Source organism: Rhinatrema bivittatum, chromosome 6, assembly GCF_901001135.1.
Source record: "Rhinatrema bivittatum chromosome 6, aRhiBiv1.1, whole genome shotgun sequence".
NCBI classification, from domain to species: Eukaryota; Metazoa; Chordata; class Amphibia; order Gymnophiona; family Rhinatrematidae; genus Rhinatrema; species Rhinatrema bivittatum.
In genome coordinates this window covers 90,335,440-90,363,343 of record NC_042620.1, presented here as the reverse complement: position 1 = coordinate 90,363,343, position 27,904 = coordinate 90,335,440, and the positions used below count along the sequence as shown (strand labels likewise).

Genomic DNA, 27,904 nt, shown 5'->3' with positions numbered 1-27,904 from the left:
TTACTACAACCCCCCCCCAAGACCTGCCAAAAGTCCCTGGAGGTCCAGCGGGGGTCCAGGAGCAGTCCGGGAGCAATCTCCTGGACTTGGGCCGTCGGCTGCCAGTAGTCAAAATGGCGTCGACGGCCCTTTGCCCTCACTATGTCACAGGAGCTACCGCTGCCATTGGTCAACCCCAGTGACATAGTGAGGGCAAAGGGCCGTCGGCACCATTTTGACTACTGGCAGCCGACGGCCCAAGTCCAGGAGATCGCTCCCGGACCCCTGCTGGACCACCAGGGACTTTTGGCAGGTCTTGGGGGAGGGGGGGTCAGGAGGGTGGGGGTTTTTGTTAGATTTTTACTTTTTTATTAAAGATTTGTCTGCGAGCCCTGGACCCCCGCTGGACCACCAGGGACTTTTGGCAGGTCGTGGGGGGTTGTAGTAAATTAATTTGGTAGGTCTTGTATGGCTCTCACGGAATTACATTTTAAAATATGTGGCGTTCATGGCTCTCTCAGCCAAAAAGGTTCCCGACCCCTCCCTGGGGAGGAAGCGGGAGATGCCTTCACTGAGGAAGCTACCTTGCGATAGTGGCAGGATATTTTGAGCAATTTTAAATTGAGAAATGGTTGGCTTTGGTAGGGAATGTAAATCTTGTGGCTAGAAATTTTGAGGCCAGCTCTTTAAAAGTAAGTGAAGCTGTAGTTTCCGTGCCGCATTAAAAACATTAATTACACTGTCTAGGAATCCAAACAGGCGAGCTGGATTAGTTTCATGCTAGTGCCAGCAAATACCGTATTCTTTAAAGGCAAACTTTTGCCGCTACTCCTGATTACGCTGACTGCTATGAGGAACGCAGTTCAGTTTGGAACTAGTGTTGTCGCGGCAGAACTGGTATCTGGGGGGGGGGGGGGGGGAAGGTGCTTCCTGTCGTTCGGGGTGGACAGGAAATATAAACGAAGCGATACTACCAACGCCTTAACTTTGTGTGCATGATTTTGTGAACTTTTAAATGGAAAGTGACTGGTCTTAGCACCAGTGAAGAATCTGGAAGAGGTCCAATCACCTCCTATCTTAAATCCTGTACCACGGATAAGACAATTTTATCATTTATATAAATAACAGCAAACTATACCAGCATCTATTATCCATTAACTGTGTTTGGGGTTTGTTTTTTTTTTAATTTGCTACACTAGGGAAAGGGTGGGGGACCCTTGCTACATAGTTCGGTCTTTGGGTGGTGTTCACAAAGTTTCCTATCACACCAGGCTTTGGACTGGTATGAAGCAATTACCATGAAAGGAAGAGTGTAACAGTGGTTTTGTAGCGATAGAAATGAATGGCACTACTTGCTTTTAATCCATGTTTCTAGGTCGCTATACCATTGTAACTTTATTTACGGTGAAAGGGAAACGGGGAACTATCCCACTTCTGCTGCCAGTAACTTATGGGAAATATCTGAGGCAGGGCAGCGAGCTTCACTTCTTCGTGTCGCACCGCATGTATCCTAACGCATGCCATGCGGAAATGATACTGGCACATTTTAACCATGATTTGTGACATGCGCTATTTGCTGATTTCATCATTTTGGGTGCAGCTGCAGTTGAAGAGCAAGTGTGGCTGTGATGACCACGGCAAGTCTATGAAATTTACAAGAGAGCTAGTTGAGAACTCCAGTTCCAGCATTCAGTCAAGCAGTGAAGCAGGTCTCAGCTCTGTAAAGTTACTGGGTCATGTAAATAGAATATTTGGGGATTCTCGGAGCCATGGCATCTTTTTTTTTTTGCTCACATGCCACGTAAAAGAAATTGGGACCCTCACAGAGGATGCTTCTGGCCTCCATCTGGAGCGCGATTTATTGCACACCTCTTAGCCTGGGCTGATTTCAGAAGCAGCCCAACTCTGGCAGCCCTGCCTCAGACTGCTGTAATTAGTGTTGCAGCTTGCTTCGCACTGCTCTTGTATGCAACAAACAGATGACTCTATGGGCTGTTCGGGATTTTCTTTGGTTGTGTTCCATGCTTTTTTTCTGTCTTGTTTTGTTGTTTTTATTTTTATTTTTATTTTTTAAGTGGTAATTATTCATGAAGCAGATTTTCAGATTGATTGTGAATGACAAATGTTTTCAGCTGTTTTCATAAAACTTACAAACACAAAAACTGAAAATTAGTTTAGCGATATGTACACTTTTAATGTGACTTCCAGAAACAATCCTTGGTCTCTAATGGATTTTAGCTGTTAATCACTGCAGGACTTAATATTTCTACCATGCAAGATTTGGGGGGGGGGGGGGGAAGGATTAGACATTTGACCTTTTTTTTTTTTTTTTTTTTTTTAAGGGTGTCTTCATGTTTTATCATTTTTAACCATGATGAAATGAAAAATAATGTTCCAGATATGATCTTAGCCAGAAAGCCCCATCTGTGTCTTAACCCTGCGACAGACAAGCGAGCAGCAACTCCAGGGCCACCAACATCACGTAGCGTGCCAAAGACCCAGCTGCAGTCGGAGAGAGATCCTGCCTGCGGCCTGCTGCTCTCATCCTTTTGTTGCTAGCCAGAAAGCCTTCATTTAGAAAAATCAACTCCCGGGAGGGGGGGGAGGGAAACATGTTAATGAAATTGATTATATTTGTAGTTTGGATAGCAAATAATGGGATTTGTTGTAAATTGCCCTGGTGTAGATCACCATATAAATGCTGATATAATAAATCAAATGATATTGACTCTTTGTAGAACCCCAGTTGTGTGCAGCATTTGCTGTTAAGTCAGGCGGTGTTTCTCAGTAACTTAATTCTTTTGATTCGTGGCACACCTCGACTAATAAATCATCTGGCCTGACATCCCATCTGCCCACCACTCCCAATTAGTAAAACCTGGAAGAAAGACTCCTGTGCCATGAGAACTGGAAACATGGGTAGGGGCAGGGCAAGCAGTTGCTCCCATCAGCTCAAGGGCAGTCCCTTCATGTGTGCCTGTTGTGTGCCTGGCCTGGAACAACTTTAACCTGCACAGATTTGTCACTGAAAATAAAGTGAGAGAGGCAACATAGTCTGGGATTGCTCTGTTTTTCTTCTGCCAGCATCAGCCAGAATATGTCCAGTGGATTAACAGCAAACGTCTCGAAAGTGCTGTGTGTCGTCTGTCAAGTCTTCATTGGGAGATGCTTCACTCCTCTTCCTGTTGCAGAGGAGCCAGGAGGATCACAGATCACTTTGACTCTCTCACTGTTTTAGTCGATGCTTCATCAGCGTAAGTAGAAGTGGAGGCAGGATGAGATTTTCCTCTCTAAATGTGTGTCCACAGAGGAGGTAAATTGCTCCATGTCTTTAAAGGACTAGCATAGCAGTTAAAAAAGAGTATTTCGCCCAAAAGCACAGATGTGGCTGCCATCCCCTCTGGAAAACCAGGCATCATGTGACCTGATGCAGGCTCTTGTGGTTTTTCCCTTGGTGTGCGAAGAGTAAAATTCTCAGAATCCTTTTCAAATCCTGCTGCTAAACTAATAGGAGAGACTTCCTGGAAATGTTTCCACATGTGGCTTTTCGATAAATGGTATGTGTATGTCTGTGCCCCACTGCCTGAGGAACATTGCAATAAGGGATTCCTTCCATTTTGTGATAGGAAGGAGAATATTAAATTTCCATATCAGTATTGCCCCAAAGAAAGAGAAATTACTTCATAACGTGATTATTAAGAGAGCATAATTACATTGGGTGGGGCGGGGTGTTAACTTTTTTTTATTTATGCATTTTTAGATTACATTCAAGAAAAAATCTTGAAACTCTTAATTTTTTCTTTTCCTTTTCAATCACGATCAATACAAAAACTGTAAAAAAAACAAAAAAAAAACATACATTGGGTGGTTTTATAACTGTAGATTTGTGGTTCTCTGTTTGGAATGCTACTTGTTGTTTTGAAATTAATATCTTACTGGAGCTCGCTGTCCTGATGATATCAGCATAACGTATTAAATCATGCTCCCTTCTGTCTGGTTTTCATTCACATTTCTGCTATTCCTTTATATATTCCTATAGCAATTAATGTATCCAAACTGTGTTCCCCATGTGGTATCTGCAGATGTCTGAATGGAACAGTTTTCCCTCTTTATGCAAAGGTCACTGAAAGGAAGCTTAGCAGGTCTCCTTGTGTACCTTGAGGGTAAAAAAAAAAATGCCTTCAGTTCAGATAGTAATGGACCTTGCCGTTGTCCTAGAAAGCCCTGTAATACTTTTCATATCATGAAAACTTTGAAGAGATATGCAAACACACAGGAATCCCTCATTTTTCATCTGGGCTAGAACATTTTCTTTTCCCCGGCCAGCTGATCTTCTTCTCTGTATTTCAATACATGATTTTATTAGTTTGGGGCAACTTATGTTTAAGAAAAGTAAAACTACAAGTCCCTGCTTGCCATGGGGTAAAACCAGGACTGGATCCAACCTGTCCTGAAAATCTGGAGCCAGTTGGCAACCCTAGTTGCATGGTGTGCCTTGCCTGCCAATTCAGGGTTTGCAGCTATCGCCCCCGTTCAAATACTAAGTTTATCACATTCATAGGACAACTGTGACCAGGTTGTTTTTTATCTTTTAAAATTCTGTGCATCTTTAGAAGTATTCATGCAATGAATAATATAAGTAAGAGAAACTCTGTTTGAAGTTTATTTGAAATTAGGTGGCCCAGGATCAACGTGTGGCTGCTGTGTTTCTGATCATTTTCTGCTTTTCATGGTACTGGTTAAAATTCCAATTACAACATAAAATGAGAATGGAAGGTGGAGCCAGATGTTGGGAGTACAATTCATACAGCTAGTTGATATAAGCAGACAGCTAACCTATTGTTTGTTTGGCTCACCTCAGGAAGTAGCACATCCTGAGCTTGGCACAGCGTATCCTTCTCGCCCTGCAGTAAGAGAGAATGAAACATGAGAATCTCCACAATAAAACGGAGAAGATTGACCTGGAAGTCGCATGCCAGACATATTTGAGAAATGTGGCGATCTCATTGTTCCCAAATGTTTCAGGGAGTGAGGTGTGGGAGAGAAGTCATGTTGTAGAAGGAAGACCCCAAAATATCCTCCTCTAAGACCTTGTCTGCAGTGATCCTGGAAGGCTCTGCCTGGCATGGAAACAACATAGGAGGAAAACCCAGTGCTCCAGCTGCAGCACTGGGTCATGAGACCCCTTTTGTAATGTGTTCTGGGCATATCGGAGAAGACACAAACTATGGCTAGACAGGGAGGATTTGGTGGGGATGGCGGTGGTCTGTGCTCCATCAGTAACTTGCAAAATGCTTAGCAAAAAACATCAGGAACCTTCATTAACCTTTAACAATTTTGGCAACAAATGTGGTTGGTGCACACATTTTAAACCCTGTTGAATTCAAAGGAGTTAAACACACAAAATCATACCTATAAGGGAGCCGGGACTGATGTGCAGTAGAGAGCGTCTCTGCCCGATGTGCCGCGCAGGCGAGAGAGCACATCGGTCAGACAACATGGCGTGCTGTTTTGCGGGCTCCGAGTGAAGTGGGCTGGGCTGAGGCGGACAATATGCGTGTAGAGAAGCAGGCGGGAAGGAGCAGCAGTGGCAGTATCCGAGCATCAGGCGGGCCAGCAACGAGCCCAGTGGTGAGGTGCGCGAGAGAGATCCCCGGAAACCTCCCATCTCCGGGTCTGCGCCATCCAGCGAGAGCGGGGCTGCACTTAACGGGACCCTGGAGTGGCAGGCGAGCGCTGGCATCTTGGCGGCAAGAGTGAGGGATCCGAGCTGCTGCTGGTGCGACCACATCGGGAGAGGGAAGAGGTTGAGGATGAGGTGAGAGAGGCAGGAACGAGAAGATGAGAGGGAATGGACGGAAAAGGGAAGAGGATGTGTGTGTGTAAGTGGGAAGGGTAAGACGTTCTGGAGAAGAGAAAACGAGGGAGTGGAGGAGGGCTGAGGGAGAGGGAGGTCAGGGTGAAGCACTGGGAGGGTCTCAGTGAACTCGAGATGGACTGGCTGAACTGGTGGAGGTATCAGCAAATGGGTGATTTCAAATATGTGCACATATTTTAAAATGTACCTGCCTCTGTATATAAATCAGGCTTAATGTGTAAATGTTATATATTTTTTTCATCCATATGTTTATAAAATAGGTAGAGAAGCATATTTTTAAAACCAGTTCCTGATTGGCTAGATGATAAACTATAAACTTTCTACAAATAGTAAACTTGCTTACCATGAAAATGGCTGGTAGCATCCATTTTGTGCTGGAGTAGGCATCCCTCATGCTTCTCTTTCTTCTCGCCCGCTCCTCTCATCACCTCTTTGCTCTTCATTTGTGGTATCACAAAATGGATGTTCCTGGCAGTAGCATTTTTACCTGTTGTAAAAGAAGCCAAAGCTACCTGTAGAAAAATAGTAGATCTGCAGTCGGATAACAACATTTACAGCCGACATTGTCTGATTGTAATGTTTAGCAGGCATCCATGATCTGAGCACTGAATAGGTCTGACATTACTTATCTAGTACCATATGCAGATGCAAGCTCAGTTCTGAATTTTTTATTTTTTTTTGTTCTGAAGTAAATGGAAAAGTGATTTCCTATTAAACCATTATTGGACATGAAGGTACCAGAATTTCATGTGTAATACAGGTTGCCAAGTGTTGGCAAGCCAACCTGATCTGTTGTGCACTCATCAATAACCCGTTTGCAGCATCTAATTAACTGTTCCATTGCAAACTAGAAAGGCTGTTGTATAAATGCTAGAGGCAAGATTTAGCAGGCAGCATTGGTTGGGGTTTTCCCGTAGACACCATGCAAAATCTTGTTCATTCATATTAATGAAAATCCTGAATAAACGTGGGTGATTATTTTTTTGTTTTTGTCTTGTTAAAGACACAGTCTGTTCCAGATATGCTACCAAAATGATGGGAAGTTCCAAGTTGGATTGTTATCGGTTCGCACATGGCTTCTGGAATTGAAAATTACCATATGATCCTCTTCATAGCAGACTAGTAAAATAAAAAAGTGCCATGTAATTCAGGATGTGTATGTGCCATAAACAACTTTGACCAATTTTAGCTGCTGTGAATGTAATTAATGCCACACTGTTGTACGCAGTTTATTCGGTAACTTCCAAACACAATTTGTTTTAAAGCATGTTTTAAAATCCACTTGAATACACATGTTAAAGCCGACAAAGTCCTAAGGAATAGACACGAAATATGGTTGCTCGAGTAATGGCTTAAAATTAGGATCATACTTGTGTGTGGTAGGTGTATTTTAAATCTTATGTGTGCAAATGGGCACACGCATGCTCATTTTAAAATTAGCCTGTAAGATGTTAACTTGCCGCCCCCCCCCCCCCCCACACACACACAACACACACAATACTACCACCACATGTTCTCCAGAAAATGTAATTAAAAGTTCTAAAAACACCAAGAGAGTATGTGAAATATAAGTTGTGTGTCTGGATACAGTTTGCCAGGCAGGTTCATGATAAATTAGGGTACTTAGTGAGGTAGAGCTTGCACCCTTCTCAAATTTCTGAATTACTCGAGTAGTCCTCCAGTGTGTGAATTACTAGTGATCATTTGAATTTGTAGAGCCCGCCTCATAAGAGCGTGCCATGTGAATGCTTCAGCTAAAGGGCACTGCACGATGCCTTCTGAAATACCGAGGGAAGAAGGCACAGTTTTGTCTGCATTTTAGACCATGCAAATTTATCGACTTTCACTGGGGCCTATTTTATTTTGATATTGGCTTTATCATTTGAAACTATTGGAAGCACCTAGCCTGCACCCTGGGAAAAGGAGCTTACACATCTCTTATTCTTTTCCTTCCCTTTGATCATTTCAGAGCAGTGGCGTAGCCACGCGTGGGCCTGGATGGGCAGGCCCACCCAACTGGCACCGGAACTGCAAAGCTGTCACGGGATCCCATCCCCGCGACAGCGAATAATAGAACCCACGCCTTGCGCGCCATCAGTGCACACATGGGGAAACGCTGCTGCGGCCGTATGGCCAACCGATCTTCCTGTTTGGGGGGGGAGGGGGAACGGAAGCGCCGCGCACAGCTTCAGCTTTTCCTTCCCCCCCCCCCCCCCCAAAGCAGGAAGATCAGCTTGCCTCTCCTGCTGCCACTGGCCTCCTACTATCTTCAGGCCATATGGCCCATTGAACTTCCTGTTGGGGGGGGGGGAGCGGAAGCGCAGCACACAACTTCCACTTCCTCCCTCTCCCCCCCCCCCCAAGCAGGAAGATCGGCGGGCCGTACGGCCCGACGCCCAAAGATAGCAGGAGGCCGGTGGCAGCAGGAGAGGCCAGCTGATCTTCCTGCTTTGGGGGGAGGAAGCAAAAGCTGTGCACGTGCTTGAATGTGTATGTGTGGGTGAGAATGGGAGTCTGTGTGTGTGTATGGGTGGGTGAAAATTGGAGCCTGGGTGTGTATGTGGGTGAGAATGGAAGCTTGAATATGTGGGTGAATGGGAGCTCGAATGGGTGTGGGTGAGAATGGGAGCCTGGATGTGCATCTGTGTGTGCATAAGAATATTTTCTATATATTTTCTATCCTCTTTTTCTATTTTTCCTACTCCAAGTTTGGCCACCTTGTTAAATGTAACTGTACCTTCTGTCACCACAGTTCTAGTTCTTGTTCTTAAGTTCTATGTATTTTATTGCACCCCCATTCTATGTAAACCAGCAAGATATGTTTTCATGATTGCCGGTATATAAAAACTCTAAATAAATAAATAAATAATAAAAAAATATAAGCTTGGGGAGTGGTGAGAAAGTGAGAGCTTGTATGTGTGTCTGCAGAGAATGTGAGTGTGTGAGGGGGAGTCTGTGAGAGAAAGTGTGTGTGTGTGTGGAAGGGAAGAAGACAGTAATAGAAGAAAGACACTGAAAAGGAATTAAGAAATGAGCTACAAGGGAAAAAAATGGGAAAAAGAGACCAGGACCAACTGATTAGAAAAATACAAAGGTAAAAAAATATATATATTTTGAGATGTTAGCAATTTAAATATAAGCAACACAACCGCTCTCTCAAAATTTATGGATAGGTAGTAGCCGTGTATAAAATCATAATAAGAAGGCTAAAGTACCACATCACCGTGAATTATGTTTGTATCAAGTAGACCTCATACTTAGGCGTAGATGTGAATGCTATTCTGCATAACGTTTTACACCAGTAGTATAATCATGGGTCAGAAATGAATTTTATATGCTTAGTGAGTCCAAAGTGAAAAGAATTCAAAGTTGATGTAGCATGACATTTCCCATTGTATTCATTGTTACAGAATTTCTTAACTCATCATAGTATTGACAACATTCAATTTCTTAAGATAATGTAGCTACTTAGCTTTTTTTGCATGTGAAGAAACGCCTGACAGTTAAAGATGTTACAAGGCTCGAGGTGTACTAGCCCGACATGGACCGTGTTTCGGCGTCTGCCTTCATCAAGGAGCCGAATGTATGTGAGATGATTTTCGTGGCATTTTCACCAACATGGAAGTAATGCGTTTCCTCACATTCCTACATTATCTTAAGAAATTGAATGTTGTCATTACTATGATGCATTAAGAAATTCTGCAACAATGAATACAATGAGAAATGTCATGCAACATCAACTTTGAATTCTTTTCACTTTGGATTCACTAAGCATATAAAATTCATTTCTGACCCATGATTATACTACTGGTGTAAAACGCTATGCAGAATAGCATTCACATCTACGCCTATGTATGAGATCTACTTAATGATACAAAAAAACGTAATTCACTGTGATTTGTTTTGTTGATAATCTGTTGTACTTTAGCCTTATTACGAGCAATTTAAATATGTCATCTTTGGGAATGTGTATTTCTTATATTTTTGTATTTTGCTCTTTCTTAAGTATTCCACTGTTCAGAAATTTTAGTTTCTCAGGCTTTCTATTTTGGCTTTATCTACATGTTTCTGTTTCTAATCTATAGTCTCTTATTTCTATATTGGGTAAGGGTCGGTCTCAGTTTGCCTGTTTGTGATAGAAATGCAGTATTTCTAGCATATAGTTTCTCTGTAGTAGTAGTCCAGCTTGTTCTGTTATTCCCGTAGGTGATGTATTAATGTTCTAGGGCCTGGTGTAGTATTTGCATTGCTGCTTTTTCATAAGGTTGCTGTTATTTGAATCCTGAGAGTCAGTGCTGTGACTGTATGGCAAGGTTCTAGATGCCTCTTTCTTTGTAAGAGTTTGTGTTACTGCACAAAATAGCAGTGGAGGGCTATTTTTTACTGAGGTGACACCAGAATTTGAATTTTTTTTTCATGTTAGTTGTAATGTGAATTGCCCTAGCTCTGTGCTACACCTGTTCTGATGATTGATTATTATATTTATGAAGATTTCTGGTTTTCTGCAAAGATGGTTCATGAAAGAATACATTAATTTTTGTTTTATTACATGATTGGGTCTGATTGTTTTCTGTACTTGTGCATTTATAAACTGCAATAAATAAAAAAAATTCTGATTGATAAGGAATTTTTAATGCTGGTAAGTGCTAGAAATAATTGAAGTAAATTATTTTAAAGTTTCATACATGATGCATAATGGCTGTTGCAAATTACTTATACTGCACCCTAGAATGGCTTTCTATGGCATTATTTATCAGTAAAAAAAAACCTAGTAGACCTGCATGCCTACAGCCCACCCATGTTAAACCTTGTGCCCACCCAAAAAATCAATTCTGGCTACGCCACTGTTTCAGAGCATAATGATGCACTGGTTCATTTCCTATTCAAATGAAATTGAAGGGTCTGCATACCAAATAGCTCTATGTAGGATAGAGACACTTTGGCTTTATATATACTGACTACCCCTCCCAGCCTGCATAGGCCGACATGCATAGGAAACGAACAGAGAATAACTGACTTCTTTTTTTTTTTTGCCTTGTCTCCTTTATCTGGCGTATTCCATGTGCCTAGACGAGCATATGACTAAAAAAAAAAACCAAAAAAACCCTTCAGTTTCAAGTTTGAATCCTATGGACTATGAAGAATCAAGATGGCAGAAAATATCATCATGAGATAGGAAGAGGCGTTCTTTGAAGCTTATTGGCATTGTGTTAAATTGTCATATTGTGCCATGCAAAAAAATTAAAGATGTGGACAGGGCAGTTGCTGCCAGCTAACTTCTGTGCAGTGTAACAAAATAACTTCATTGTGATTAGCCTGCTTTTTTATTTTAGAGGCAAAGTGAGACCCACAAGAAATTTCTTTGCTTTCTCCACGCCCCCCTCTCCCTCGGAAAGTGATGTAGTTACTAAGTTGATTGCAGATCACAGAGCTATGTTTCCTCCACTCAGGTTTGAATGCATTACTTCTTACGCTCTTATTTACAAGTGTGGAAACAGTCAACAGGGCTCAGCTGTTTAACAAAGCTTGTAGGTTACAAAGATATGTGAACAGTGCTAACTCAAGCTCAACGAATTTCAGTGTAGAAAGGCAGCATCCTTCTGTTGGCAGCCTACCAAGAATGCACAGAATAGAATAAAGCTTGGAGCAAATTCATTCAATAAATCAGAAGGCAAGCTGAAAGAAAAGTAGCCTTTTTAAAATACAATGTAGTATACAGGTTTGAGTTTTCTCTGGAATTTAAGTGAAGCTGTTGGTATATGCAAATTACAAGTTATGTAAATTATTTTACTTTTAATATTACATTTACTAAGGATAATGCCATAAAAAGTATTTTAAACAAATTAGTGGGCTAACCTGTAAAATATGACTTTTGGTAAACTTCTTTGCCTTTTACTATGCCCTCTCATGGCACATCCATGCCAGCGCTAGAGGCAGGATGGGTGAGAAGTGCTGATAAACAACTGGGACGATATAGCAAATTCATATTTAGAAAGGGCCAGTTACACAATAGAAGTAAATGTTGCTGTTTCCTGGTATCATGAGTTTGGAGTTGGGTTTTTGTTTTGTTTTGTTTTTTTTAAAGTATCCATTGCACAACAGATTTAAATCAGCATGTATGCAAAGCTGAATAAAAGGGTAGGATCTGTTGAAATTCACATGCATTTGCTGTTTATAAGATAGTATAAGATTGCATCACCAGGAAATGGTAAACCTTTCTTTGAGTTTGCCAGGCCTCCTGTAGGTATCTTCCCTCTTTCCTCATTCACACCTCATCATTGGAATTGGTTTCTTGCCATCTCTGCTACAATTTCACACTTGGTTAAAACTCACCTGTTTAAGCTAGCCTTTCCTGCTTTCTTTACTTGCATATATATTGATTATTTTCCCTTAATTCTCAATATCATTGTCCATTCTATTTGCTACCTCTTCACCATTAACTTAGCAAACTATTGTTTGCAAGGTGCCCTGACTTAGGGTATCATGATAAAGGTATAAAATACTTAAAATAGCATAGTTCTATACAACCTTCAAAAAACAAAAACATCTTTTTTTTTTTTTTTTTAAAGAAATTTATCTGCTTCATATTGGTTGCAAGCAGACAGAATCTGAAAGTGCTCAATGGGAACTTTTATTTTTAAAACTTTTTTTAAATTGAAACCAGAATATCACAGGCAAAAAGCTTGGTAAATAGTCATTCCTTATGCATACCAGGTGAACAGTATAAAAGTGATGTAATATTTTTACATTCCCCTCATCCAATCTTAAATATACAAGTATCTAGACATACATGTCTAGATCCCTTCCCACCTTCCCTCACCATCCCCCCCCCCAAGTTAACAATGACTACTCCACTCCATAAATATTCCCCCTGTACCTGCCTTTTAAAATCCCAAATAATAAATTTTGCAACATCACCTATAGACTTTCTAAGTATATTCACAAGTAATTGACTGTTACTTTAAATAGTAGCCGTCATTGAATTCTCCTGCTTAAAACACAAACATCCAATATTATAGAAGTATCTAAATAAAAGAAGTTCAATTATTTCCAAGATTTATACATTTTGGTAGTAGAAAGGGATTATAGTATTAACCCACTGAATATAAACTTAGCCAAAAGAAAATCAGCAATAGATGGGAAGAGAAGAAATCTTTATCAGCAATGTAATGGGAAAGAAACTGAAGATCATTCTATAGAGAAAGCATTCATTAGTTTATCTTAGGGATAATCTCCTCCTCTTTGGTGGTTTTATTTTAATTAAAGTATTCTCTGAAGTCTCATTAGCTCTTAGAAATGCAACAGTCCTATTTAAAAGTTCTTATAAATCGCAGTACTGAAAGTCTATTAAACTGATATGTTACAGAAGTTATTTTCTACATAACTTCTAGAATTACAGAATAATAGAAGATGATAGCAGAAAAGGACCAAATTCGGAGTGGAGAGTAGCCTAGTGGTTAGAGCAGAGGGCTAGGATCCAGGGTTCAAGTCCCATTGTTGTTCCTTGTGACCTTGGGCAAGTCACTTTACCCTCCATTGCCTCAGGTACAGACTTAGATTGTTAGCCCTCTGGGGATAGGGAAATACCTACAGTACCTGAATGTAATCCAATTTGAAGCACTACTGAAAAAAGTGTGAAAAGTGGAATATAAAAATCTAAATCCAGTCTGCCCAGTAAGCTTATAGTAATATCTGCTGCGCCATACAGGTCACCCAAACCATCAAAGTCAGGGCCCTTGTTATTTGCTGTCCAATTCCCTGTTACCTCTTGCCTTTGAAGCAGAGAGCACTGTTTGAGTTGCATCCAAAGTATCAGGCTTATTGGTTAAGGGTAGTAGCAGCCACATCAGCAAGTTACCCACATGCTTATTTGTTTTCCTAGACCATAAAATCCAATGTCCTTGTTGGTCGCTGTCTGAATCTAATTCCTCTTTTTGCCCCTGCTGTTAAAGCAGAGAGCAATAATGTAGTTGCATCAACCGTATGAAGGCTTATTGGTTAAGGGTAGTAACCGGCACATCAGCAAGTTACTACCATGCACTCTTCTTCTTGATTTCCATCCTCTAGCCTTTAGGGATCCACAGTGTTTATCCCATGCCCCTTTGAAATCTTTCACCATTTTTGTCTTCACCACCTCTTCCAGAAGAGCATTCCAGGCATCCACCACCCTTTCCATGAAGAAATACTTCCTGACATTGGTTCTGAGTCATCCTCCCTGGAGTTTCATTATGTGACCCCTAGTTCTATTGATTTCTTTCCAACGGAAAAAGTTTGTCGATTGTGCATCACTAAAACCTTTCAGGTATTTGAAGGTCTGTATCATATCTCCCCTGTACCTCCTCTCCTCCAGGGTATACATATTTAGGTCCTTCAATCTCTCATCATAAGGCATTTGATGGAGACACCCCCCCCCCCCCCCCCCACACACACACACACACCATATTTGTCATCCTTATCTGAACCACCTCCATCCTGTCTCTGTCCCTTTTGAGATACGGCCTCCAGGACTGAACACAGTACTCCCGGTGAGGCTTCTTCAGGTACCTGTACAAGGGAATTATCGTTTCCTTTTTCTTACTGGTTATTCCTCTCTCTAGGCTGCCCAGCATTCTTCTGGCTTTAGCTATTGCCTTGTCACATTGTTTCGCCGACTTCAGATTGTTAGACACTATCACCCCAAGGTCCCTCTCTTGCTCCATGCACAACAGCCCTTCACCCCGCCCCCCCCCCCCCCCAAAAAAAAATATACAGTTCTTTTGGATTACCAAACCCCAGATGCATGACTCTGCACTTCTTGGCATTTAATCCCAGCTTCCATATTTTCGATCACTGTTCAAGCTTCCGTAAATCATATCTCATTCTCTCTACTCCTTCCAGCATGTCCACTCTGTTGCAGATCTTGGTATCATCCACAAAAAGACAAATTTTACCTTCTATCCCTTCCGCAGTGTTGCTCACAAAGATATTGAACAGGACCGGTCCCAACACTGATCCCTGTGGCACTCGGCTTAACACCACTCTCTCTTCAGAGTAGGTTCCATTTACCATCACATGCTATCTTCTATCCATCAACCAGTTTGTAATCCAGGCCACCACCTTGCCACTCACTCCCAACTTTCTCATTTTATTCACAAGCCTCCTATGCGGGATGGTATCAACAGCTTTGCTGAAATCCAAGTAGATGGCATTGAATGCTCTTCCTCGATCCAATTCCTTAGTACCCAATCAAAAAAGTCAATCAGATTTGTCTGACAGGACCTTCCTCTGGTGAATCCATGCTGCCTCTGGTCCAGCAATTCTTCTGACTGTAGATAGTTCACTATCCTTTCCTTCAGCAGCATCATTACTTTTCCTACCACCAAGGTGAAGCTAACTAGCCTGTAGTTTCCAGCCTCCTCTCTGCTCCTACTCCTGTGAAGCGGGACCACCACTGTTCTACTCCAATCATTCAGCACCACTTCCTTTTCCAGGGATCTATTGAACAGGTCGTGCAGTGGACCCATCAGCACATCTCTGAGCTCCCTCAGTATCCTGGGATGAACCTCTTCAGGCCCCATGGCTTTGTCCACTTTCAGTTTTCCTAGCTCTTCCCATACATTCTCTTCTGTAAACAGAATTTTGTCTACTCCACCTCCCTTCATTCTCTTGTTAACTAGCAATGGTCCTTCACCGGGGTCGTCTTTAGTGACCACCAAAACTGAACTATTTGTTTAATATTTCTGCCATTTCTTCGTCTCTCTCCACACATTGATCCTTTTCATCTTTCAGTTTCATATACTACTTTGGACCTTTCTCTGATGTATCTGAAAAGTGTTTTGTCACTTAGGTTTGCTAAATACATAAAGCATTCTTCCACTTTACTTTTTGCTTTCTTGATTACTTTGTCTCTCTCAGTTTAACCAGATATTCTTCCTTGTGTTCCTCCCTTTGGGATCCTTTTAGATTTCTTGAATGCTGCTGTTTTTGCTTTTCTTCTATCAGCCACCTCCTTTGAGAACCAGATAGGTTTCTTTTTTGTTTACATTTCTAACATATAGATTGGTTGCCTTAGTAATTGCTCCTTTTAGTTTGGCCCACTGTTGTCAGACCTCTCTCATTTTCTCCCAGTCTTCTTGTTCTCCCTCCAGGTAATTCCCCATTTTTGAAATGGAAAATTCAGGTCTTCGTGTGACTTTTCCATATCCTATTTGCGATATCAAACCATACAGTTTGACCACTGGTGCTGAGGTGGAGACATTATCCCTATTGGTGAGCACTAAGTCCAGTATAACTCCCTCCATTACCATTTGTTTGAACAGAGCCCGTTGTAGGGCATCCACTATCTCTATATTTCTGTTAGATTCTGCAGAAGGGATTCGCCAGTCTACGTCCGGCAGGTTAAAATCTCCAACAATTGCCACTTCTCCCTTCTTTCCCACCTTTTGGATGTCTTCAAACAGATCTCTGTCTAGTTCTTCCATTTGAGTTGGAGGCCTGTAATCCAGTTCAGTAAAAATGGATGCACAATCATGTGGTTTTTTTTTGGGGGGGGGGTTTGTTTTTGTTTTTTTTTTAGGACAGCCCAAAATGCTTCTTCTGTATCCCATATTCCTTGCAGTTCAGTTGCTTGGATATTGTTTTTGACCTCTCTGTCCTTCCTTAACAAGTTATAGCCTGCTATGGCCATATTCCAGTCATGAGATTCACTGAACCATGTCTCCGTAACAGCAACAGTGTCCAAGTCTGCCTCCACCATTAGGGCTTGCAGGTCTGGGATTTTATTGCCCAGACTATGAGCATTTGTGCTCATAGCTTTCCAGCTTTTCTCATTCAGGTTACTGCTTTTCTTGGCCAACTCTTGTGCCTTATTCAGCTGACTTCACCCATTTCCTTTGTATTTCTATTTGGGGGGTGACATGGCCCCAGCTTCCAATATATCCAAAACTTTGTTCCTTACACCAAGTTTTGAGCCATTCATTGAAGTTATTCATGTGGCTTAGCCTCTCTTTCCCCTTTCCATGAACAGGTAACGCTTCTGAAAAGGCAGAGACTGGAAATATCTCTGTACCACTTGGATGCTGTTTCTAGCAAGATCATTAGTTCCCAGATGGATGATAATATCTCCTTTTAGAGTCTTTGCTTTCTTCTTTGATTGCCTTGACTATTTGAATAGTATTTCTACCAGCCGATGATGACTATCACCCGACACAATGAACTTTTTCTTATGGTTATTGATTATATTATGGAATTTCTGCATGTATTAGGTTTCTTCTTTCTTTTCAGATATCACTTTGATATCTGTCGCAAGAGCTTCTTCATTATCTAATACAGCGAAGGCATTTTGTGCTTGTGTCACTTGAGACAGCGTGTGTCTCCGTATCACAGGTCTTTCTGTACCAGAGCCCACTGTAATACCGTTATTCTTGGGTTCCTGTATGTTCTGTGTAAGTGAAGAATGGGTTTTTTTGGGGTCCGCTTTAATATGAACCAATTTCTTTTTCATGGAAGAGAGTTCTGAACAAACGGGGCAAGCCCTACGTTTCCAGATTTGCCTCAAAATAAAGGCTCCACAATTGTTACGTTGGATAGTCCTCATTTTGCTCAATTCATTTGATGGAGAATACCTAAGGAATTACCAAATTTCCAAATTATCTTGTTTCCAATTATGTATCCAGGCAGACTATATTAGAAGAATATACTGTGGGGTGGGAGGGAGGGAATTAAACAGTTGACACTTGCCCATGCTGTTCACTGGACTCTGTATCTGCTATTGAGTTGGAACAGCCCCTCCCCAAACAAACTGACTACCTAGAAAAATAGAGATTACAGGGCTTGCACTACAGAAATGCAGAAGAATATGATCAAGAAAGCAGTCTAAAATAAGGCTAACTTTTTAAAATTTTTTACTTGACTGGCCACAAGAATCTGTAGTTATGGGTGTCTCCTTGCAATCCAAATCAGACAGGAGTTCTTAATGGCCCCCTGCAATGCAATATGAGTCACCTGCCCCAAAGAAGAAATGCCCAATACTTTTTTTTTTTTAATGTTTTGTTTTCTTTGGATGAATTCTAGGGATTGTTCTCCCGGCAGCCTCTTAACCCATTGCTGTGCTCTTACCTGAGAACTGCCCACCGAGCACAGGACCTCATGATCAGTCTGCCCCGGTCTCGAAGTAAAATCCTTAATTATTTCTGATGTTATGGTATTTGCAGGGCCAGCATTTGTAACATCACATTAGAGCAGGGCTCTGCAGCTCCATTCCAGCAGTGCTACAGCCAGGTCTGGTTTTCAAGGACATCCCCAACAGATATGCATGAGGTATATTTGCATGCTCTGAAGGCAGTGCTTGTAAATACACCTCATACATATTCATTGCGGATATCCTGAAAACCAGACCTGTTTGTGGCACTCCAGGACTGGAGTTGTCTACTTCTGCAGAAGAGGGTTATAACTTTGGTATTCACCAGGAAGTGGTCATGTCCAGGAGAAGAAAAGCCTATTTCATGCAAATGTCCTTTAGTAGTAGTTTGTTTTTTTGTTTTTTTTTTAATTTTTAAGAAATTACACATGAAGATTCGATCAGCTTCATACGAGCTCCCCATCTCTACAGAGCATAGCAGGGAGCCATATGCTCCTGTAATAACTGCAGAAGAGGCTCCACAGGGAGGATAAAGTCTGACACAGAAGCAAGGCCCCAAATCACAGAAAAAACTATTGAATTGTTCCCCCACCTCCTCCATTTAATTATGTGTTTTAGGATGATACAACACATCCTAACTTCTTGACTTGCCAGTGTTTGAATGCATCTTGAGAACATAGTTTCCTTTTTATGTATACTTCATTTTTGACCCTTGACTACTGGTACCCCTTTATTTGTTTTTGGTTTTTCCTCACTGGACATTTTGTTGTCGCATTATGATATATAATATTACTCTAAAAGAGTTTACATCAGCATATAAGAAATGAGAAGCCCTTCAGGGTATAACTTTCAGAATAAGAGTTGTGAGTTTGTTTATGAAATATTTGGGCACTAGTATTGTTGGTTTATTATGGTGTACCCTGGACACCAGTATAACCTCATTACAAATATTGTGTTATCTTACTGCACCATTTAATCAGAGCACATCTCAAAGAAACCCGCTTTGCCTCTGTGGCATAGAGTCCGACATCTTTTCCACTATGAATCCCATTTCAGCATTTGTGGTGATATTGGTGTAGCAAACTTCAAGAAGGCATGGGATGCACACAGAGGATCTTAAGTAATGAAGGCTTGAAGGGAATCCCAGAGAATAACTGTGGTCTATGGGGTTGCAAAGCGTGAAGCTAACTGAGCTTTCTAGATGGGGTTTATGGATGTTTGCCTTCATATTTTTGCGGTGGTGGTGGGGGGTTTCAGGTTGCAGCTGGCTTTAGAATGAAATGTACGTTGTCCGTTCAGTAGAAATTATTTTCCCTTCATAGGTTTTTCAATCCATTAAAACTGCCTTTCATCTCTCAGATTCAAGTCAAGGTTCAAAGGCGCTTGGTGAGTGTATGGTGCCAAAGTAGAGTACTGCTCAATTTTTGGAGGAGAGATCCATTTCTCATGGATCATTTTCTCCATAATTTGGAGTCTAGAACATGCCAGGAATTGTTAGTTTCCTTCCTGGTGGCACTCCCACCTCCTACGCTACTGGCCAAGGATGCCCACACTTCAGGAGCAGCTTCTATATGAACTACGGGCGGCCTGAGAATTTTAATTTTTATTACTTTTCGGATGTGTAAATGAACTTTCCTTTTTGTTGATTATAAACCTTTTAGCATTTGTGCTAAACCTTTCTACAACTGCTGAATAATATGCTTTATACTCTTATAACTATCTTCTAGCTTATTAGGAATCAAGTTGCACAAAGAAACCAACCATGAAACAGCACTGTACGCAGGAGCTTGACTATATTTCACACTACGAATTCTGGTTTTCCCTTCTGACCCTCTTCCCCGCCCCCCCCCCCCCCCAATCCCCCTCTTGTTTTTGATGTTTAAAGATGTCCCTTGTGCCTCATATGTTTTTAGGAGACTCATTTTGGTCACACACAATATTTTTTCAATTTCAAATTACGTCGCACCAGTCCATGAAAGTCAGTACTTTGCAGATTGATGGTGATCTCATGCAGTGTGTTCCTGTACACACGGCTCTCTGTTACATCCGTGCATCCCAGAGGTGTGGGTGGTCCACAATGATGCAAGTTTTCGGCCCACTAGGGCGGGGTGAATCTCAGAGCTTTGCCTTTTCTTGTAATATTAATACTTTTGAGGAACTCAGAACAAAACATGCGTGTGCTGTTTGTCCTCTTTGTAGCCCCCAGCTAAGCAAAAGTCTCCATTAACTCCATCAACTAGACTTCCAGAGCATTCCACAGTAAATGGTGAGATCTAGACTACACTGCTTCTATAAACTGGAAAGAGGTCCTAATATACTCACTTGGGCTGGACAATAAGTTAACCTGAATTTTGACCATGGAATTCCCCTTTAAATTGTCATCCGGTGACTGTAGAAGTGATTTTAATTTTAATTTCCCATTTCAGTTAATGGGTAGGGTGATGCTTTAGATGAAAGGATCAAATGGCAAAAGAAATGAATGTCATGCATTGCAAACTCTTGATGTTTCAGTGTCTTGTGCTATTAGTGAATGTAGTCCTGCAGCTTGTTAAAAAAGATACTTAAGCAATTATGATGGATGATGCTTTTCACCAGTCTTACATTGCATTTTGAAGGCAGATGTGATAATACAGATGACATCCAGCAGTTTGCCTGTGGGTATTTATTTCCCCCCCTGTGCACTACTAAGAGAGATCCTGGCATAGAGAGGAAGTGAGATAATTAAGCAGAATTGGTTGAGTTTAGATGACCAGGCACCTCTTCTTCCTCACAAGTTACCTATGCAGCTCCTCTGCGTAAAGGTGTTTTATATATGTAGGATTGGAAGATACCATTTTAGACAGAACTGCTGTGATGGTCTCATTCTGATAGGATGATGAGTAGATGTGGCTACTGTTCATTGGTGATTCCCCTAAAAAGGTGCTGGGATGGGGCCAGGTTCTTTGCTGATGACCTTTCTGCTTCCACTTAATACATAGTGTGGAGAAAGGTTTGCAACTGTGAAAAGCAAACTGTCCACAGTTCTTGGGTGATGCACACAAGAGGCTTGTAGAAGCTTAAGGCTGACGTTGTGAAACGTATTCCTCCTCACCCCCATCACCATGGGACCCAGCAGAAGCAAAACACTTTATTTCCACCACTCAATATTTTCTGAACTGAGTTTTCATAAAATAAAGATGAAAGGCGATAATGGCTAGCTTTATCCACTTCGTGTCAAAATCAGCTTGGCAGTGGTGCAGAGGCCGGAACGGGGCAACGACCCAAGCAGAGTCTGTTTTACGAACGTGCGGTGTATGTAAACGGGCATTGTCATTGAATAGGGCTGCATTAGAAATAATGGGAGCCGCAGTAAATCCGGTGTGTTCCATCACTTTGTATTGCACCTTAGTAAATAGATTTCAGTACTGAGTCAGAGCCCCGAGGGTCTGTAAAGCTGGCTTGTGGCACATTTCAAAAAGGTTCTGAGTCAGCAACCCAGAGCTGAACATCAGCACTGCTACCATGATTAGAGAGGGGTTCTTACCTACAGCGCCGTCTACATTTCCTACTTCAGAATTCTATGACATTTTGTAAGAAATCTATTCATGGGTGGGGGGGTATATGCCCGGAATAACTGAGTGTTTTGTAATATTTAGAATGATCTGTCTCTCTGCCACAGTATAACCAAGACATTCTTTCTTTCCTTTTCAGCAGCCTATTGTACCAGCCCACCCAATGGCTCCTCCAAGCCCTAGCACCACCAGCAGCAATCACAATAGCAGCAGCAGCAGTAGCAGCTGTTCAGGATGGGATCAGCTGAGTAAAACAAACCTTTATATTCGTGGATTGTCTCCGAACACCACCGACCAGGATCTCGTGAAGCTGTGCCAGCCGTAAGTACCTCCTTTTGCAATAGATGTAATTTAAAATCAGTTGTTCGGATCGTACAGCTTGGTGTAACTTTCTAAGAGTTTACCCACATTGGACTGTTGCATCCATTTGGTACTTAGCCAGCAGGAATTTTGGGCCGCCCCTGGTGGCTTGGTCCATAGTGCCTCAGTACAGCAGGCTTTGGTTCATGTTTGTGGTTTGCCAGGGCCAGCGGAGTGTGAGCAAGTAACTCATCCCGATGGGAACGGGAGAGAGAAGGTGTGGTGGCTGTTCTTGCCGTGATCTCTGCTGGCAAGAGAGAGAGAGAGTGGTGCTGGAGGAGCCATTCTTCCAGGCCTTGGGGTTGGCACAGGATCCCAGTCCTCTCAGGGTATGCCATCTGTGATGAGGGTTGTAAAGAAGAAGAAGGCGGGGAGGTAGGGAAATGGAGACTTTTGCATAGTCTGCAACCAGACTGATTTATGCACTGTTCACGCTACCATCTGGAAGAAGTCTGATGTCCTGAGCTGAGGGCAATTGCTAAGTACATCCCACTACAAAGGGGATTGTTGCTTTAAGAAAGTGAAACTGATGAAATACAATATCAACCTTTTAAAACATTTTTTTACATGACATTATAAGTGTAATTCTAATGGGCTTTAGCTTCTCGCAGTAACACTGGATCGTGCATCTGATTGGTGGGTGGAAATATTCTCTGTTCAGATCATTGTTACAGCAGCTTCTGCAAGATTCCTCCTCTTTTCTGTAACTATTGCAGCTTTCTTAAGAGTATGTGTTTTATCTAAGTCATTTCCGATGAAATGCTTCTTGTGGCTGTATGGAATTAAAATATATAGTAGTGTGCTCCCTTTTAGGAAAAAACGTTTGTTTTGTTTGTTTTTTTTTAATCAAAAATCTTTTCCATAATTCACTGAACAGAGGAACTCCTCCAGGATACCACTTCCAGCCCCAGCTGAGCTCCATTGTACAATATACATCAGTGCTGTGTGTACCCAGTCAGTGTATCAAATTTAGTCCTTTTTTTTTTTTTTTTTTTTAAATCTACGAAGTTGTGGCGGGGTTCTTGAAATAGGTCACATTGCACCTCTTCATATTTCTCTGGGACCTGTTCCTGCAGGACTGTGAAGTGGTAGCTTCTTGTTGGCAGGGGCAGTTTGTACATGGGAAGAAGGTCTGATACTCTGTCTTCATGTCAGGTTTGGAATTGGCCCAGGTAACTGTTCTGCCAATGATAGGGGAGGAGGGGAGGGGGGGGGGGTGGCGGGAAGTAGCAGGACACCAGCAGGGCTTCATGGCACAGTGTTTTGTTTTGTTTTTTAAACCATTTCTGAGCTACTTTTAAATGGGCAGCGATTGTTTAAAGCTTGGGACTGTTAACTTTTCCTTCCTTTTGATTTAAATGTGGAAGTATTGTCAAGGTTTAGAAAGTCTAAGCAATTACACCTTTTTAATTTTTAAAGAAAAACTAAGCTAGTTTCTTCCAAATGTTTGTTTGGAGTCTTGTGGGTGATGTTTAGAACCTGGAACATGGTGATTTTGTTCAGTCCCCCACTACAGCACTCAGTGTGGACAAAGAGGAAAACACTTAGATTGTAGGTCAGACCTTGGAAGATCTGATTTTGTTTTGTATAGGACCTTTTACATTGATGAAGCTATTTAAATAGCACGCAGTAGTAGTAGTTTAAAAAAATAAAAAAAATACTGGCACAAATCCAACAGAGCAATTTTCCCGATTTTTTTTTTTTTTTTTTTTTTTTTTTTTTTTATTAAAGCACTTTCTTTTTCTTGTTCCATCCTCCTCCTCCTAGTAAATGGTGTTGGGGAAAGAGATCCCTGGTCAAGCTGGACTCGAGGGTTTCCTTTCCTTGAAGTCCAATGACATGGTCTTGCTCCATATCAGCATTCACCCTATCTTCCCCCTTCCCAGAAAACTGGGAGTTTGGGATGAGAAAAAAAAAAAAAGCAAATGGGAAGAAGAGATGGACCAGAAGGAAAATTAAAGTCTCTAAGGCAAAGATGGGCAAACTTTTGGGCTCAACGGCCACACTGGGGGCCTGGACCAGATGAGTAGGGAGAGTCCCTCAAAGTCAAAGAAGTGCTGGTGGTGGAGGGGTCCCTCTGACAATCTGGTAGACTGATAGTGGCATCACATCTGGTTACGAAGGATGATGTCACTTCCAGCTGGAAATGACATGTTCTCGACGTGGCAGGCCAGGAGCAGACTCACTGCTACGGGCCTGACGTGGTCCATGGGCTGTAGTTTGCCCAGCTCTGAAGGACTAAGTTTTAGAATTGGGATAAAATCCTGCCGTGCTTTTTACACGTGAGTTTTGATTGCATGTATTTTTTTATTTTTGTGCAATTTGTTCCATTCCTAAAGAACTTGGAAGAGGAGTCCTTGGACGTGGGGAAAGCCACTCCTTCTTGCCGAGCATTAGTAATATAGAATCTGTTTGATTGGAACCTTGCCAGGTTCTTGTGACCTGCTAGAGAGTGAGACAGGCTGCTGGGCGTGATGGACCCGCATTCTCACCCAAGATGGAAATATCTTATGTTCAACTCTTATGTAAAGTTACAAGAAATTTTAGCACATTTTTGTACTGTTTCAAAATTTACAGGCGCTTGGCCACTTTTTTTTTTTTTTTGCCTGAACATTTATATCTGGCCATATGTCGTGTAGTATCGTAGCTTTATTTTGCCAGAGAAGATTTTAAGATCAGAAAAGTAGGTCATCTATTGTTAAGTTTACAAGGATTTCTTAAGATCATGAACAACGTATTCGGTAAACTAAACAATGCTAAAGGACTTTCTAAAACCATGACTGTTTTTCAAGGCTTTGCCCAATCTAATGAGAAGGCTGGTCTATCTTTTTTAAACCTTTTATTATCTGAGCATATGTTTTGAAAAGATTTAATTATGTCTTCAGGAATATTGCAGACTGGATGTTGAAAAAAAAATCTTCACTCCCTATCTGTGATCTAGTTTTTTTGTTTTTATTACCCTCTTTGTCCTTGTCTGTGCAGTGGGACGGGGAAGCAAGCAAGTTCATGGCTTTCACGTGGCACAGATCTGCCTTGTCCCGGTCACATCTGCGAGCCAAAAATCTCTGACCCTCTTGCAACGCCACCCCAGCCACTTAGAGCAAAGTGCTGGCACTTTGGCCCTGGAGAAAAAGCTGAAGAATAGCCTCATGTGAACTTGAAAACTTGTGTGTTTACGACAGTCGTTTGGATCATTTTTATGGCGGTCAAAGAAAAGGCATGGGAGCCTGTAGAGTCCTGTTCTTTCAACCACCACCAGGGTGCTTCTCTGCAGTGCACTTGATTTGGGGCAGGAGAGGAATATGAGTGAAAGAGGAAGAGATGTAGATGATTATTCAGAGCAGATTCTAGGGAATGAATTTCCAGAGGGTTCTTAGTGTTTTCTCTGCAAAATTAAAGCTACGATTAGCACTCCGTTGTGAGATCAACGCTTCACTTCGGTCCATTCTTGTGTCCAGTTACATTTCTGGATGACATTTGCAGTTGCCTGTGCTTCATCTCCTGGCTCTGGTCAGTAAATCTATGAAACTCCTGAAGCAGATTGAACCATCAGCTCCAAAGCAGATGCTGCCTTTTCCCTATGAGGGCAGGCACACTAGTATTACCAAGTGAAATCCCAGCTGTTACAAGAAGAAGTAAACAAACAGAGCAGGGACTTTCTGTTCAGTAATGGAACAGCAGAAAAATAGTTTGATGGTTGCCCAGGAAGATTAAGATTGGTGTCAGTTTTGGATTTAACAATCCATAAGAGTTGTCTGTAGATTAAATATATGTACAGCTGTAAAAAGAAAGGATGTGCATATATGTGTGTCAGTAAGTGATGTATATAGGCATATATGTGTGGTGTGTGTATATATTTTTTTTTCTCAAGATTGGATGTTTTGAGTGTAAACCGTGAACCCACATCCAATTGTATGTATATATTTTTAAATTATTAGTAGCTTAAGAGTTTTTTTAGAAAATATTTTTAGCCTTTTTCTAAGTGTCCCTAAATAGCCTGTTCGTTCCTTGGCAGTGCAGTGTCCTGGGGGCGGTGGGGTGTGTGCACACCCTTGCTTTTGGGTTGTTGCTGCTTTGCCATTTCTCATGCTCCCGTGAAGGACAAGAGAATTGAGTATGTGAAGATTGATGGTCTTTTCCTGAAACTATTTCCAGGCTTTTTTTTTTTTAAAAGATTCATAAATGGTAGTTGATAAACGATGATGGATTCACGCACCCCTCTTTCCCCATCCCAAGAAACCTGTGCTAGATAGTAAAAAGGGCATAACATTGTAATGGGAACTCTGAAAACGACCAATAAACAAGGATGGTCAAGAAATGTTCACAGTCCACAAACTTTCAAATTGTAAAGTAAGCAGGAATTTATTGAAGATTTCAGGATGGCATTGATACTTAGATAATGCATCTTACATGGTCGCCCGACACGGAACCGTGTTTCACATAACTGCGTCGGGAGGGACCTTTAACACCCTCAAGTTATTTTATCTGAGCTCCACGTTGTTTCTAAATAAAAATCTTGCTTGCTTGCTACAGTTTGGAAAAACAACGGTGCACCCTGTGTGAGCTAGGAGTAATGGCAGCTGCAAGAGGTAGAAACAACGTTTGGCTCGGAAAAAATAACTCGAGGGTGTTAAAGGTCCCTCCCGACGCAGTTATGTGAAACACGGTTCCGTGTTGGGCGACCGTGTAAGATGCATTATCTAAGTATCAGTGCCACCCTGAAGTCTTCAATAAATTCCTGCTTGCTTTGAAAATTTCTTGACCGTCCTTCTTGTTTGTTGAGAATTCTTAAGTTGGGTTTGGTCCTTCACCTTTTTGGATGTGCTGAACTCTGAAAATGAGCAAATGCCCCTGAGATCTTCTCTCTTCTGGCTGACATGTTTTGTCCCAGACAGATTTACCACTTTGACTGGACTGGAGTTACCCAAAGCTGGTTTGCTGCCATGCATATAAAAATCATCTTGAGGACAATGTAGGCTGACTTTCCTTTCTTTACATTTTTCACCAGTGTTAGATATCTTAGAGGGCTAAAATGACTAGACTGTGGATTTGTGCAGGAAAATCTAAAATCTTTGAATAACCAATGGTGAGGAAGTAGTGTGAAGCCCCTCTGGGGGGGTGTAGGAGCACAAACGGAATCACATACCCCAGCAATAGCACAACATCCATCCATCAGGCAGAGAGATTCATGGATGACAGCGAAGAAAAGCAAAATTTACAGCAAGGTCACGAGAGCTATGCTGCTCCATCACAGCAGAATGCCTCTTCACAATCTGATCTTAGCCCTTTTTTTTCCTTGTGTCATAGGTAAATCTTGTCTGAGCTACAAATAAAGCAGCATTTTAACCTGCCTAGGTTGGCTGTGTTATAATATTCTCTGTAAGAGATAAATTAGCTACCCCCTTGGCCCTCTTGATCCTTGTGTGTACTTCTTGAAGCCGGCTACAAATGCCTTTCATCTTTTCACTCTCCTCACATGGACAGAGCAGCTTTTTCATTGGAGTTGTGTACAAAAGCATCATGTGCTGAACACTTGTTTCCAGCCAGTCCTGTTTTTATCCCTTCATATGGAATGCTGACGGGTATAAAATGATCACATAGCACAGGGGTCCCCAAACTTTTCAGCATGAGGGGAGCATTGGCCGAGGAGTATGCTGAGCGGCCACTGGGGAGGTTGGTTCCCCTTAGAGTTGGAGATAGCTGAGCAGGGATGGAAGGTCCTCTTTAGCGTTGAAGTTTACTGAGGGGAAATTCTTTTTGAATGGTGCTAAACAAATTTGTACAATACCAAGGTTTGACTGTTTTGTTTGCTAACCCCCAATTTTGCAAACTCCGGCACTCCCCTCACCCAGGAGTGCAAAGGTGGACCTCTTATCCCCTCTAAGAGAGGGAGACATTGGCTAGTGATATGTGCGGACAGGCGAAAGAAATTCTTAAACAATAATACCAGCTCTTATCAGCATTCATCCCTGCTCTTTCTACCTGACCACCAGGGTAGCAATAGCATTCCCCTTCTCT

General features: G+C 41.8%; 1 protein-coding gene across 8 annotated transcripts in view; it reads left to right on the top strand.

Annotated features, from left to right (window-relative positions):
• RBMS1 (RNA binding motif single stranded interacting protein 1) overlaps window positions 1-27,904 on the top strand; it is a 417,298-nt gene that overhangs the window by 202,373 nt on the left and 187,021 nt on the right. For 5 of the 8 annotated variants that reach the window (XM_029605591.1, XM_029605593.1, XM_029605594.1 and 2 more), the window contains one exon: window positions 21,666-21,847. In XM_029605591.1, the coding sequence (XP_029461451.1) occupies window positions 21,666-21,847 (182 nt within the window). Of the gene's footprint in view, window positions 1-3,211; window positions 3,234-21,665; window positions 21,848-27,904 lie in introns of those variants that run through there. The other 3 variants (XM_029605592.1, XM_029605589.1, XM_029605595.1) reach the window with 2 other exon arrangements.